This window comes from Neoarius graeffei, chromosome 9, assembly GCF_027579695.1.
Source record: "Neoarius graeffei isolate fNeoGra1 chromosome 9, fNeoGra1.pri, whole genome shotgun sequence".
Classification (NCBI taxonomy): domain Eukaryota; kingdom Metazoa; phylum Chordata; class Actinopteri; order Siluriformes; family Ariidae; genus Neoarius; species Neoarius graeffei.
The window spans coordinates 36,893,579-36,909,351 of NC_083577.1; the positions used below are offsets into that span (position 1 = coordinate 36,893,579).

At 41.4% G+C, this 15,773-nt stretch overlaps 1 protein-coding gene across 3 annotated transcripts in view; it reads left to right on the forward strand.

Annotated features, from left to right (window-relative positions):
* Nucleotides 1–15,773, forward strand: part of senp7 (SUMO specific peptidase 7) — a 40,804-nt gene that overhangs the window by 19,791 nt on the left and 5,240 nt on the right. For all 3 annotated transcript variants that reach the window (XM_060929414.1, XM_060929415.1, XM_060929416.1), the window contains 12 exons: nucleotides 2,862–3,165; nucleotides 3,455–3,636; nucleotides 6,809–6,916; nucleotides 9,258–9,291; nucleotides 9,532–9,738; nucleotides 9,895–10,169; nucleotides 10,950–11,083; nucleotides 11,980–12,096; nucleotides 12,252–12,371; nucleotides 13,950–14,042; nucleotides 14,165–14,322; nucleotides 14,417–14,457. In XM_060929414.1, coding sequence (XP_060785397.1) covers nucleotides 2,862–3,165; nucleotides 3,455–3,636; nucleotides 6,809–6,916; nucleotides 9,258–9,291; nucleotides 9,532–9,738; nucleotides 9,895–10,169; nucleotides 10,950–11,083; nucleotides 11,980–12,096; nucleotides 12,252–12,371; nucleotides 13,950–14,042; nucleotides 14,165–14,322; nucleotides 14,417–14,457 — 1,773 coding nt within the window. The remainder of the gene's footprint in view (nucleotides 1–2,861; nucleotides 3,166–3,454; nucleotides 3,637–6,808; nucleotides 6,917–9,257; nucleotides 9,292–9,531; nucleotides 9,739–9,894; nucleotides 10,170–10,949; nucleotides 11,084–11,979; nucleotides 12,097–12,251; nucleotides 12,372–13,949; nucleotides 14,043–14,164; nucleotides 14,323–14,416; nucleotides 14,458–15,773) is intronic.

Consider the following 15,773-nt stretch of genomic DNA (forward strand, 5'->3'; position numbering starts at 1 on the left):
ACTCCAGAATGTTCCAGCCCTTCATCTTCAACCATGCTCTACTGGACTTGGATGTGTGCTTAGGATCATTGTCCTGTTGAAAGGTCCAACGTCTCCCAAGCCGCAGGTTTGTGACAGACTCCATCACATTTTCTTCCAAGATTTCCTGGTACTGAAGAGAATTCATGGTACCCTGCACACGATGAAGCTTCCCTGTACCATTAGAAGCAAAACAGCCCCAAAGCATAATTGACCCCCCGCCATGCTTCACAGTAGGCAAGGTGTTCTTTTCTTCATAGGCCTGGTCCAAACATAGCGCTGGTCCATGGGCCCAAACAGTTCTAATTTAGTTTCATCAGTCCACAGAACACTTTCCCAAAACTTTTGTGGCTTGTCCACATGACTTTTGGCATACTGCAGTCGACATTTCTTATTCTTTGGAGTCAGCAAGGGGGTGCGCCTGGGAGTTCTGGCATAGAGGCTGTCATTACGCAGTGTGCGCCTTATTGTCTGTGCTGAAACCTCAATGCCCACATCTGACAGATCTTTTTTCAGTTCCTCACCAGTCACACGGGGATTTTTATCCACCTGGCACTTCAGGTAGCGCACAGCAGTTGCCGTCAGGATCTTCTTTCTGCCACGACCAGGTAGCGTTTCCACTGTGCCCTTTGCCTTGAATTTACAGATGATGCTTCCGATAATATCTCTTGGAATGTTTAACATTTTGGAAATCATCTTATATCCATTGCCATTCTTGTGAAGAGAAATAACCTCTTCTCTTGTCTTCTGGGACCATTCTCTTGCCTTCACCATGTTTGTCAACACACCAGTAAATGTCTAGAAGGAGCTGAGTATCACAGTCCTTTTAAATCTGCCTAATTGGTGCTTATTATGCTTGATTGATGCTGGTTGACATCCACAGGTGCTTTCAATACCTGATTGAAAACACTTGAATGAACCTCTGTTCTTAAGAGTGGTAGTCTTAAAGGGGTTGAATAATTGTGTCAATGAAGAAATCATAAAAAGGCCATTTAATACTTTATTACAAAAGCAGTTGATGTCATTTTAGTTGCATTTGATTCTTTAAAGGAACAGTCCACCGTAATTCCATAATGAAATATGCTCTTATCTGAATTGAGACGAGCTGCTCCGTACCTGTCCAAGCTTTGCGCGACCCACTTTCTGCGCACTTCGGCAGCGCATTGATATCTGAGCTCCGCATCAATGCGCTGTCGAAGCACGCAGAAGGTGTTAGTACGCCTGTCATTATAGTGCGGACTTTCCATAGCATAGAAAATCGCTACGTTTCAATTTGTGTAACTGAACTTGTTTCATGTCACTGGTCATATAAACCTATGTAAACAGGAAAAACGCGGAAGAGTTTGGTCGCATCTAACTACAGCCCCAAAAAATACCGTTGGCCATACTGAGCCTAGCTACATTGCTAACAGGAGTGCCAGCGTGTCTGACTGCGTCTGACTGACTGGGAGGTCGCGCAAAGCTTGGAGAGGTACGGAGCAGCTCGTCTCAATTCAGATAAGAGCATATTTCATTATGGAAGTACGGTGGACTGTTCCTTTAACAAGTCCTTGTAAGATGTCATTATGAACACAATTACAAATGTACACTGAATTCCCTAAAACCCTTTACAGCACTGGGGGTTGAATAATTTTGAACACAACTGTAAAATAACCTTCAGTAAGCTCAAACTAAAGAGGTTTATTTTAGCTTGATGGTACACAGGGTGCCCAAAATCAAGTCTTTTTTTTTTTATCAGAGGCTGGAGTGGAAGCTAAATTTTATATGGAATGGAGAGGCCTAGCTGTATCTGTACAAATATTTGAATTGTGCCAGTTTGGTTGGGATAAAACTTGTATTAAGTCCACTTTGATAAGTCAGTAACTAAGAAAACGTGAAGAGCACTTATTTGACTTTTTATTTTTCAAGGAAAAAAGTGGAGAATATTTTTCAGAACCCAAGGGTAACCCTGCCTACTCATTCATAGGGTGGTTTTTTTTTTTCTTGACTATTTTCTACATTGAAGAACAATACTGAAGACATCAAAACTATGAAATAACACATGGAACGTACAGTATATGGAATTGTGGTAAACAAAAAAAAGTGTTCGTTTCAGATTTTAGATTCTTCAAAGTAGCCACTGTTTACCTTGATGACAATTTTGCACACTTGGCATTATAAGCTCATCTCATCTCATTATCTGTAGCCGCTTTATCCTGTTCTACAGGGTCACAGGCAAGCTGGAGCCTATCCCAGCTGACTACGGGCGAAAGGCGGGGTACACCCTGGACAAGTCGCCAGGTCATCACAGGGCTGACACATAGACACAGACAACCATTCACACTCACATTCACACCTACGGTCAATTTAGAGTCACCAGTTAACCTAACCTGCATGTCTTTGGACTGTGAGGGAAACCGGAGCACCCGGAGGAAACCCACACGGACACGGGGAGAACATGCAAACTCCACACAGAAAGGCCCTCGCCGGCCACGGGGCTCGAACCCGGACCTTCTTGCTGTGAGGCGACAGCGCTAACCACTAGCCTACACCACCATGCCGCCCGCATTATAAGCTGGTGTTTAAAAAATAAAAATTAAAAAAATTCCCAACAGAATCCAACACACATCCAAAATGCTCAATCTGCTTATGGGTCAGATAGTTTCAGTGAACAGGATTTGCTTGCTGGTAAATATTCAGCTTGGTGTCAAGCTCCTTAGCATATTGTAAGGAATAGTGATATGAATTTTCTCAGGTTTGCTACATAAAGATTACCTTGTTGTTGTTATTATGATCACACGCAGAAGTTAATAGTAGGAAGTTTCAGTTGCTGTTGGGTACCTAATTTTGTTCTCTTTTTGTAGCAAAATGCCAGCAATAATGAAGCACAAGAATGTGCAGGCAGTATGGGAGAAAACGACGATGAGATTGCAAAGGAGAGGGAGGAGGAGGAGGAGGAGCCTCTACACCAGAATGGAGACGTGCTAGACGAAGGGGGCGGAGCCAGAGGCAGCGTCCTTCGTCTGTCCACAGGGGCAGCTGAGGGCCAGTTGGCTGACGGAGAAGTCACACCCAAATCTAGTCAAATGGCAGGCTCTGCAGATAAACGCATGCTTGATTCAGAGCTTGTGGGAGTCAGACAGGCCTCGAAACCACAAACTGAACCGAGTTGAGTGAGCTCTTCATAAAAGACCTAGTTATGATCCTAATTTTGAGTAGTTGAATGTTCTAGTAGATGCCTTTATATCTTTTGCAGGCACCTGCACTATCATTTTACTTAATTGATTTGTGTTTATTCAGAAGGCTGCTGTGATGAGTAGAGATGTGCTTTCATTGCATCCTTCTCAACGTTGCTCTGTTTACATTTCTTCTGTATTACTGACTGTTGCAATCTTCAATATCAGCTGCATGTGATGGTGTGCATGACGTATGCGTTTCCTCCTCTCTTCTCTCTCAGTTGTTCTTTCCAGTGAGGAGGAGGAGGAGGAGGAGGAGGATGAGGATGAAGATAGTGGAACATCACATGTCCAAGCACTAGAGGGAGCCAAAGATCTACACAGGCAACAAAAACCTGTCCAGGCTATGGAGAGAAAAAAGATTCCAGATGTACTCATTCGTCCCTCTGATTTGAACAGCCAGGTAGGCATTATGGTCGCATACTCGCAGAGAAGCTGGATGGGATTTTTATGCTGAGTCAACAAGGTTCTTCTCTCTCAAGCTAAAAGAATATGGATTCTACCTTTTCATCCTTTTGCTAATTTTCGTGCTGAAATCTTATTTCCAGCTTCTAAATATTGCAAGATTTGTCAAGCACTCTAAACGTTCCCTTCGCAAGCAACCAGCCTACAGTACAAGCCTCCTTTCATGAGTTGTCCTTTTTTCATCACTGATTAGCTTTTTCTTTACAATAGCACAACAAATTTTGCATTTAGCTTTATCTGTGTCATAGCGAAACTATTTCCACCCAAGAAATATACCCGTTTTGAAGTTTCCATAGCACTGATTTGGAAAATAAAATCCTTTAGTTGGTAAGGCTCAGTGAATTGGCCAACAGTGGCACTTTGAAATCCTCGCACTGTATATGCTGTTATAGGAATAGCTGTTGGAGAGTAACATTAGTTACGTGATGGGGAGGATCACCTGAGATCAGGATCATCTTCAAATGGATGTTTAAAAAAAAAATTCTCAAACTACAGGATAATAATATTAATTGTTTATTAATATTTAGTGTTTATTGCTGCATCATAGGTTTGAGAGTAACGCAGTTTCAATCTTCTGTATGTCCTGTACATGCTGCCGTATTGACAATAAACACTACGTTCAGACTGCAACCTGAAACGACCCATATCCAATTTGTTGTGAAATCCGATTTTTTTGTTAGGCCGTTCACATTACCAATTATATGAGACTTGTGTGCGATCTCCAATATGAACGGAAAACGACCCAAAAGTGTCCCGCATGCGCAAATTGACACGTGATAAGCACATCTACATAATACGTAAAAAAAAAAAAAAAGTGCACTCTTCATGTTTAATGATTTCTTTTTTTTGTTTGTTTAATTATCTGGTTAAAGTGTGAGGTCTCGTGTGTGTTTTTGTTTCTGAACTGAAATGAAAATGTGTAGCCTGGTAACGAGGGTTGGCTCCTAAATGTCTCTCTAAATTCTATACAAGTGCACTACATGTTACTAGGAAGTAATGGATTTTTAAACTCTATATAGTGCACTCGAGCTTCAGTAGGCAGTCATTTGGGATACGGCCGCTGTATTACCAAACTCTTAATTCAGGCTTAATAATTTGCACATATTTATTTCGTCATATTAATAAACTTTTTCTACATTTTTATAAATATTTATTTAGATTGTTTATAGCCAGCTGAATTCTGCAACTTCTCTCAGCGCTGGCTCAAGGTGCAGAAACACCAGTGCAGTTTGCTATGGAGATGAGGCGAGACCTGGCGATGTGGTTTTTGTGGCGGCGGCGGAACTCACACAATAATCTGATTAATGTGGGCAGCAGACTAATGAGACCGAAGGTGTCAAATTACTGGAAATTTCCAGAACAATCTTATAATCTTGTAATACAGGATGGTTTAAGTTATAAATCAGTTATAGAAACTGTTTTATTTAATCAGGCTAACAGATCAACATCCAGGTCCCTACCAAATCCACCATTAGCTTGATCAATTCTATAAAAGTCTATTTAAATTCGGAAAACTGTACAAATGTTGTTGTTTTCCACCAAAGAGGCGGGATTAGCCAACGCAGAATAGTGACGTTTGTCTCTTGTTGATGACGTGTAGGTCGCATGAATGCGACCTGTCCGGTCAGACTGCAGTCGCATGTGAAAATATCGGATATGCATCGGATTTAGGACCACATATCCAAGCGGCCTGGGTCGCATGTGAAAAAATCGGATCTGTGTCGTTCAGATTGTCAATAACAAATCGGATACAGGTCGCATATGGGCAAAAAAATCGGATATGGGTCGTTTCAGGGTGCAGTCTGAACGTAGTCTTAGTTACGTGATGGGGAGGATCACCTGAGATCAGGATCATCTTCAAATGGATGTTTAAAAAAAATTCTCAAACTACAGGATAATAATATTAATTGTTTATTAATATTTAGTGTTTATTGCTGCATCATAGGTTTGAGAGTAACGCAGTTTCAGTCTTCTGTATGTCCTGTACATGCTGCCGTATTGACAATAAAGTTGACTTTGATTAAAATGCAGTGCACATTTTAAAACCTCTGACCAGTACAAAGTAAAAGCACAAAACAGTGTGGAACTGCGAAAGAATGATACAATCTTAAAAGTAGGTGGTGCTGCAGCACATCCAGTACTCTTACTCGCAAGCACTGCGCCTTGGGTGTGGGGTCTTAGGATCGTGTGCCATGTTCTGTTCAATCCCATATGCGTGCTGTGTAGAGCTTCAGAACTGGCTGTAACGTTGGCTTGTTCGGAAAGCACAGGCTGATCCTTTTTCATGATTTTAAATGCTGCTCATCCAAACATGTGTTGCTTGAAAGCTTTTAAGATTAAAGCAAATGACTTTAGCAACTTTCGTGTCGAGGGACATTCTGGTCTTCCCACCCCTACAGAGCAATACAAATTGGTACATTTTTAAAATTTTCCCTGAGGGAACCCTCCCAAAGGGATCAATAAAGTTTTATCTATCTATTTTATCTAAATGAAAGACAGTAACCTTCACAAAACTGAACAATTAGTTCAGTCAGGTTGTTGAGTTCCAGGATTTTATTGTCGCACAAGTCCTTCTAATAAAATAACACATGCACTATTCTGATAGTTATATGCGCCAGTCACCTCAGGAATTTTATGACGTACAGTGCATATAAACAAATTCCTGCGTGTGCAGTGGTTCAGCTTCAGAGCATATAATGTTCTAATTATTTGCTTGAGTGAAGAGCAAAGTGACATCATCTGTAAAAGGCCATTGGGGAATAAGCTAGCTATGCACAATCCATGTAACGTGTGTGTGTGTGGTGTACCTCTAACTGAACAGAGACAAGTTCAAATATACCGGTTACTTGTAATGATTACAGGTGTCTGATTTTTGTCTTACAGATGTTTCCTTTATTTTGACTGTTAAAAATGATTCTTTATCTCCCCAGTGTACCACTATTAAATATCTCCATTTTCATATTCAAGATATCAAATTCACTCCATCCATATTGTATGTCACTATTGAAAAAACAAATCGCACTGAATTATGATCGGCAGACGGACAGTGTAATGTTTTGCCATATGCTGGGTTTGTTAATGACTATTCATTTTTGCTGTGTCCTGTCTAGGCTTCCAGCTTTGAGGCCTCTGCTTCAAGTGGTTGTGCGGTGATGGAGCTTCAGTTCTCCGCCCTTTACATGGGCAACTTCAGTGCCTTGACTAATGGGCTTGTAAAGGTATAACTCAGGGCTTTTCAAAGTGTGGGGCGCGCTTCCCCTGGGGGGCGCCAGAGTTCTTCAGGGGGGGCGCAACGTGAGGAAACATAAGCCAGAATAAGTTACTATTGCGGACATTTAGCGAACTTCAGCTAGCCTTTGCCAGAGACAAAATAGATCAATTTTTAGTACCTAAAGCTACAGTGAGTGAGGAGACAGAGTCTGGGCCAAGCAAAAAACCAGACCCTCCAGGATTTTGCGATGTTGCGATTCAACCAATCCCCGCGAATTCAGGGTGGTGTTGCAATTATATCCAATCACCGCAACCTTCCCGCAAATTTGACCAATCGTTGGCGTCGTCTTGAGGTGACGTTGACAAACTACCTTCCGCCTTACTTCCGTGTATACGTTCAAGAGAAGCAGCATGCGCGCAGTGTTGCCAGAATGGGCGGTTTTAAGTGCATTTTGGCGGATTTTGAACATATTTTGGACTGGAAAACGTCAGCAGTATCTGGCAACACTGCATGTGCGAGACAATGTTTATATAGGCTTAAATTCTGTTACTGAAAGTGTGTTATGTTTACAGTGAAGGACTATGCGCACTTTACATTATTTTTTTTACTTAATACAAGAAATTAATGGCTGCCAACATTTTTGCCAAAATGGTATTTTATTTTCCATTGTTTAGGCAGCTTCAGCATCATACTGTGAGATTCTGTTCAAATTGTTTTTTTTCTTCTATGAAGCCTGAGCCATTTATTTTATTAGTTTATAATTATTGTTTAATTTAGTCTTCAGGAGAGACTGCCTGCACACAGTACTAGTATTAATAGTTTTTTTCCTTACATGAAAGCTGAGGCATTTATATTATATTTTAAGGTAACTTCATGTTGTGCTGTGAGGTTCTCTGCACTTTAACTTTTGAACCAACAGGTGCATTTGGATAAGTAAAGCCTATTTTTCTGCATTTTTGTAGTCCTGGTAATCTTTTTATATTGGTAAAGTTGTTTATAGGACCATTTCTCAGTGTCTTTGTTTTTTTAATCAATAGTTTTTCGGTAATAACTTAATATTTAACATATCGCTCAATTTTAAAAAGAGAAAATCGCAACAGTTTCTCGCAACTTTCACTTCCTTCCGCAATGTAATCGCAACAAAAACCTAAAAAACACCGCAACCTTCATCGCAATTTTTTTGGAAACCCCCCCGCAACATCAGACATTTTAGCCCGCAACAATCACAAAAAAGGCCCGCGGAATCCTGGGGGGACTGAAAAAAGAAGGAAGTATGACCACGATTATTTAAAGTTTGGATTTTCATGGACTGGATCTGAAGATGCTCCACTGCCACAGTGTGTTGTCTGCCAAGAGGTGCTAGCTAACGATGCTATGAGATGTTTAAAATGTGTAAAACAAGATGTTTTAAAAAGAAAAGCACAGATGTTTAAAATGTGTAAAAGAAAAAAGATGTTTTAAAAAGCACAGATGTTTAAAATGTGTAAAAGAAAAAAATAAAAATGTGTACAACAACCATTTTTTTTTAAATACGAATGGAACATTAAAGGAACAGTCCACCGTACTTCCATAATGAAATATGCTCTTATCTGAATTGAGACGAGCTGCTCCGTACCTGTCCGAGCTTTGCGCGACCTCCCAGTCAGTCAGACGCAGTCAGACGCGCTGTCACTCCTGTTAGCAATGTAGCTAGGCTCAGTATGGCCAATGGTATTTTTTGGGGCTGTAGTTAGATGCGACCAAACTCTTCCGCGTTTTTCCTGTTTACATAGGTTTATATGACCAGTGATATGAAACAAGTTCAGTTACACAAATTGAAACGTAGCGATTTTCTATGCTATGGAAAGTCCGCACTATAATGACAGGCGTACTAACACCTTCTGCGCGCTTCGGCAGCGCATTGATATCTGAGCTCCGTATCAATGTGCTGCCGAAGCGCGCAGAAGGTGTTAGCTACATTGCTAACAGGAGTGACAGCGCGTCTGACTGCGTCTGACTGACTGGGAGGTCGCGCAAAGCTCGGACAGGTACGGAGCAGCTCGTCTCAATTCAGATAAGAGCATATTTCATTATGGAAGTACGGTGGACTGTTCCTTTAAGTATAGCAACAACAAAAATTGTGAGGGGGGCGCTGTTGTTTATTTGCTCTCTGAGGGGGGGGCTGACTCTCCCACACTTTGAAAACCCCTGGTATAACTAATAGTTATACAACGTCTTATTTTTTTTTTTTGGATACATATAAAAATTGGCTGAGATCCAGGTGATGTTTTGTGAACTTAGGTTTTCTACTGGATCTGTGTGTACTATATTTATTTTGCTTGAATATATTTCTGTTCTGTCTCTTGCAGATCACAGATGATAGGATCACCATTTCATTTAAAGGTATATGGGGTGTTTGAGAAATTATTTCGGCTGTAATCAAAATGAACGTAACAGTTTGATGAAACGGGTGTAGCGGAAGTTACACTATCTCAGACGCTTAAATTAAAAGTGGAACCAGTTTATCGATCAATTTATAGGAAATGTGTGAGAGCTGTGGAAACTAGTGCAAATGGAGGCCTTTTCATTTAAGAACTGTTTTCTTTCCTTTAGTTCTTTCCTTATCTTTCATGTCCTTTATAGATCCTTCAGGTTCTGAGGTAAAAGCTTCCTTGACTACAGCAAACGTGCACAAGTACTGTGTGTGGGATGGACTTTTTGTGCGGGACTGTCGTTTAGCGAAAGAAAGTGAAGCACCACCTTCATCTGTCCTCCTCTTATGGCTGGATGAAATTCAAGCACGACGCCTATCCAGCGACTTGTCTGTCTTTCAGCCAGGGACACGCCCAAGTGAGTCAGCCACGCTGCTTTACTGGATTACTGAAATCGTTTCTTCTCAGCCAGTTGTTTCCATAAAGAGTTTTGATTAGTGTTTAATAGGACTTCAATGTGTTCATACTGTGCACCTGTTTCTTTCTCTCTTGTGTGTTGCGCTCTGTGCTGCAGCTGAGGGTGGCGTGTGTGTCGCGCTGTGTGTGTCTGAATCCTTGAATGGAGTACAGGGTGCACTGCTTGCATCTATAATGGACATTGTAGGTCTCAGACATGGAAATACCGAGCTTCTATCCCCACTCACACACCCCGAGAGTCTGAAGATTCTGCAGAACAGCCGAGACTCACACATTCTCCAACTGCTGTGTCCCAGAACTGAGACTCACACTGTCTCCTGTGAGTCCGGGACCACACCAGCACCTGCGAGCACAACTACAACCTCAGCTAAGGTGTGCCACCCCTGTGCCTTTTGTGGTCTTTTCTATACAGTCAGCACCATAATTGGTACATTTTTATAAAATTTACTACTTAGACAATTTGAGAAATTACTTTATTTTGCATTTTTTTTCAGTATTGACGCACCTAAAGTATTCAGAATAAATAGTCGTTTTTATCCCTGGGAAAAACTAGAGATTTCAAAGCCAGGATCTGCTCCAACATTGTAAGACATTACAGGAAGAGGTGTAGGAGAAGCTTCAGCCAATATTCATTGTTTATGTGCAGGTTAAGCAAAACAAAAGTTTTAGAGTAAACCTGGATGACATCGACATGAGTTTCAGTTTAGAAGCTCATTGATAAGGAATGGGCACACACGGGTCTGATAATCTGGTCTCCACATACTTTTGGCCATATAATGTATATTAGATTTTATTTTCCTCATTTTCAGTAACGGTAACATGGAAGACGACAAGGTCATCTGCAATGATGTATAGCCTAGGTCACAACCGGCCGTACGTGCTCCTACGGCCGGTCTACGTGCAAGAAACGCACGGAGGGCGCGCGTGTGACGTGCTGATTTTCGAGCCGTAGACTGGCCGCAGAGGTTCTTTGTCATGTCAGACAAACTCTACAGGCGCTTACATTTTTTTCAGGTTGCAAGACAAACTTGCGGCCAACGTGCGTCTTTCTCCACGAACAAAAAAAACGCAGCGATTTGGGAAACGCCAAAAATCGCACGGCCAAAAAATCGTACGTCCGGTTGTGACCTAGGCTTATGTGTGTATTCCCAGGACTCAGATGCCCAGCCAGATTCCAGAGTCTACACATTGTGTCAAAGCAGAGGTCGGCGTGCCTACAGTGTGTCCTTGGCACATAAACCTGGATCAGACTGGACTCAGTACAGGCACTGTGGTCCTGCACGCAGGTACGCAGTCCAACTATAACAACCTGTTCACTATAGTGAGCGCAGTATTGTGGGAAAACATGCAAAAATGCATTTTCTTAGGTCCTGTAGTATCTAGTGCACTAATAAAATCATGCAACGTCCAACTAAAGAGCATAAAAGTGACCTTTATTTTATTTTGTACACATTTTACAAAGACCCCGCCTTTCGCCCGTAGTCAGCTGGGATAGGCTCCAGCTTGCCTGCGACCCTGTAGAACAGGATAAAGCGGCTACAGATAATGAGATGAGACATTTTACAAGGGTGGTGTGTGACTGCACTCGAGGTTGTGAAATTAAGACTAAAAGATAAACATATCACGTCGTCAGTATCCCTTACTTCATCATTAGCCTTTTTTTTTCTTTTTTGTCCTCCCCTCCTGTCTTGGAGACCAAAGCAGTCTTGTTTTCTCTCAGCTCATATTTAATGCTTCACTTTAAACTGCTACCTAAAGCGATTATTTTTAATCATAAATCCAATCCTATTTAAACGAATTGGCTTTTTTTTGCCAAGTCAAAGTTATTCATGTTCAGTGTAACCACTCCTGGGTCGTTAAGTGAATAGCTTAAGTGTTGAGTGAAAATGTTAAGTGATATCTGCTGTTTTCTTTTCTTGTGTTTATCAAAAAGTAAATCTTTTATTAATGTTGTTTAAGTGAATGTTTAGTTATTTGCAGAAGGATAAACAGACAGGAGTAGTCGCAACGCAGAACTCATAACCGTACTACCATAGCATGATGAACAAACTATGTAATGTTTAAACCATGTTTGTTTAAACCATGAATCCGGTTTGTAAGTGTGGTAAGCAGTGCTCTTGATTTTCTAGAGAATAGTGAGTAGGGAGTTTTGTTTATGCTGGCTGGCTCTTTCTTTTCTCAGATTAATCCAGTTTCCTCCGCCACCATCTAAAGGAGCCATAACTGTGACCACTGAAGACCTGGAGTGCTTAGACAGCGGGGAGTTTCTCAATGACGTCATCATTGACTTCTACCTCAAGTAAGTTGTTGCATTCATGTCATGGTTTGTAGCCGAGAAGTTTGTAGCCGTGTGTGCTACTTTTTAAATAGAATTGAACTGTTTGAAGCAACCTGTTGTTATTTAGGATTGTGCATGTGATATTGTGTGTGTGTGTGTGTGTGTGTGTGTTAAAGGTATCTATTGGTGCAGAAGGCACCTCGTGCTTCAGTGAGAAGATCTCACGTTTTTAGCAGCTTCTTTTACAAACAGCTCACACGGCGTGACAACGCTAACGAAGAGAGCACCAGCACACCGTAAGTGGGCAAAAGAGTGGGTGGAAAGAAATCAAAGGGCAGTAAAACACAAAACCTTGAACCTGAAAACAACTGGTTTATGTTAGCTGTGACCAGCAGCAACTGGGAGGCTTTCAGAAAAGTGCTGTATGACACCAAACACATTTTTTTTTATTACCTGACCAATCAGGCTGCTACGGCAGAGCAATAGGGCCAGGGTTTTATATTTTATTTGGAAACTTCTGAGAAAAAAACTCAGAATTTTCGAGATTAAAGTCAGAAATTTCGAGAAACAATCTCAAAAATTTTGAGAAAAAAAGTAAAAAATTGAGAAAAAAGTCAAAATTTTTGAGAAAAGTCGAAGTTTTTGAGAAAAAAAGTCGAATTTTTTGAGAAAAAAAGTCGAATTTTTTGAGAAAAAAAGTCGAATTTTTTGAGAAAAAAAGTCGAATTTTTTGAGAAAAAAAGTCGAATTTTTCGAGAAAAAAAAAAGTCAGAAATCTGTAGAAGGCGGGCTTCCATACGGAAGTGACACTCACTCGCGGCCGGTAGATATGAATGGCTGAGACCAGAGCCATGGAATTCAGAGTTGTGACAACCGGGGTACAGGAAGTCGGTTGGTGATGTGATTCACGTAGATTCAAATACTTCTAGGCAGCGGCTTTCTGTTTGCTAGAGACTAACACAGAACCACTACATAACAAGCAAAGATTAAGTAGAATCGAATTACATTTACCTTTACCGCACTTTCTGTGTTCTACGGCCACTTCCTGGAACTATGTCAATGGCGATCTATGTGTCTAGTTCCAGGAAGTGGCCGTAGAACACAGAAAGTGCGGTAAAGGTAAATGTAATTCGTTTCTGCTTAATCTTTGCTTGTTATGTAGTGGTTCTGTGTTAGTCTCTAGCAAACAGAAAGCCGCTGCCTAGAAGTATTTGAATCTACGTGAATCACATCACCAACCGACTTCCTGTACCCCGGTTGTCACAACTCTGAATTCCATGGCTCTGGTCTCAGCCATTCATGTCTACCGGCCGCGAGTGAGTGTCACTTCCGTATGGAAGCCCGCCTTCTACAGATTTCTGACTTTTTTTTTTCTCGAAAATTTCAACTTTTTTCTCGAACATTTTGACTTTTTTCTCAAAATCTTTGACTTTTTTTTCTCAAAAGTTTTGAGATTGTTTCTTGAAATTTGACTTTTTTCTCGAAATTTCTGACTTTAATCTCGAAAATTCTGAGTTTTTTTCTCAGAAATAAAAAAAAAAAAGTATTTCTTAGTGGAACTATCACTCTTCCGTAGGCTGCAGCTTATTCCCTTGTCTTGATTTTCTGCCACCAAAGCCAAAGATGAGCCTAGCAGCCTTTTCCTCACCATAGTTAGACAAATCTGAGAAATAAATAAAATCTTTATCAATAATAATAATAATAAATCTATCCTAGATAGTTAACCGAGATGGCTAGTCGCTGAGACAACCTAAGACTTGGTGATTACAATGTTGTATTGTGTAACTGACTGCAGCCCTAGCTTTAGGTAAAGAGCAAAAAGTTTGGGTGCATTTGTGTGTATCTGCATGCAAAAATGTGTGAGGGTGTTTTAGAACCCAGCTCAGGAGGCACCAGCGGGTCAGGACATGGACTCGTCACGTGGACATATTTGAGAAGGACTTCCTGTTTGTTCCCGTCAATCAAGAGTGAGTACTATCATGTGGAGATAGGAAGGATATGCACACCTTCCATGGTTGGCAGATTTTTTTGGCTGACATTTTTGTCATCTAGTCGTTCAGTTTCTGACCTGTTATGTTTGATATTATAGAGCTCACTGGTACCTAGTAGTTGTGTGTTTCCCTGGGATGGATGAGCCACAGTATGTGGAGAGAGGAGGTCATGCCTCAGTGCATGATGGGACTGAAAACTCCAGTGATATCACAGCTCAGAATGAATCACAGCATGGTGATGGGGACATAAATTCAGGTACATCCTATCTGAGTGACATTATTGAGCGTTATCAGTATTTTGTTGTATATTTATTGTACATTAAAGGCATACATTTCCTTTCTCAACATAGATGAAAATTCTTCAAGGTCTATTTCTGCTCCTGGTCCACCAGTAAGTGACCTGAATATTTTAAAGGAACAGTCCACCGTACTTCCATAATGAAATATGCTCTTATCTGAATTGAGACGAGCTGCTCCGTACCTCTCCGAGCTTTGCGCGACCTCCCAGTCAGTCAGACGCAGTCAGACGTGCTGTCACTCCTGTTAGCAATGTAGCTAGGCTCAGTATGGCCAATGGTATTTTTTGGGGCTGTAGTTAGATGCGACCAAACTCTTCCGCGTTTTTCCTGTTTACATAGGTTTATATGACCAGTGATATGAAACAAGTTCAGTTACACAAATTGCAACGTAGCGATTTTCTATGCTATGGAAAGTCCGCACTATAATGACAGGCGTACTAACACCTTCTGCGCGCTTCGGCAGCGCATTGATATCTGAGCTCCGTATCAATTCGCTGCGGAAGCGCGCAGAAGGTGTTAGTACGCCTGTCATTATAGTGCGGACTTTCCATAGCATAGAAAATCGCTACGTTGCAATTTGTGTAACTGAACTTGTTTCATATCACTGGTCATATAAACCTATGTAAACAGGAAAAACGCGGAAGAGTTTGGTCGCATCTAACTACAGCCCCAAAAAATACCATTGGCCATACTGAGCCTAGCTACATTGCTAACAGGAGTGACAGCGCGTCTGACTGCGTCTGACTGACTGGGAGGTCGCGCAAAGCTCGGAGAGGTACGGAGCAGCTCATCTCAATTCAGATAAGAGCATATTTCATTAGGCTGCTGGGCCATAGAAGGTTCACGCTGCACGCTACACGTTCACGTGAAGAACCGGACCCTGGGCCATTAAACTTCATGCTTGGATGTTCACGTGTTGCGTCTGTTCTACTTTGACCGAGTAACCAACAATATGGACTCTTGGGATGACGACGATTGCCTCATTCTGCTTTTACTGAGACAGAGGAAGAGAAAAAGGAACAGAATTTGGAGCCGAGAACACTTCCTTCTGAGAGAAACCCGTGGTGAATTTCACCGAACATTCTATAATCTGCTTGACAATCCCGATGAAGAACTATTTTTCAATTATACCATTCAATTATATTTTTTCTGAAGTTTTCCCCTGAAAGCATAGAGTTATCTCCCTAGACCCGTTCTGATTGGCTGGCGCGGCGGTGACCGCATGCATTGACTGGAATTTCCGTCTTCACGCCTAGAAAAAAGTGTGCATGTTCATTTCACGCTTCACGCGTGAAGTGTGCAGCGTGCAACGTGAACGCCGTTCTATGGCCCAGAGCAAGTCATGCTACGTTTGTCCACTTTTCTTTACACGCGTGTAGCGTGCAGCATGCAGCGTGCAGCGTGAACC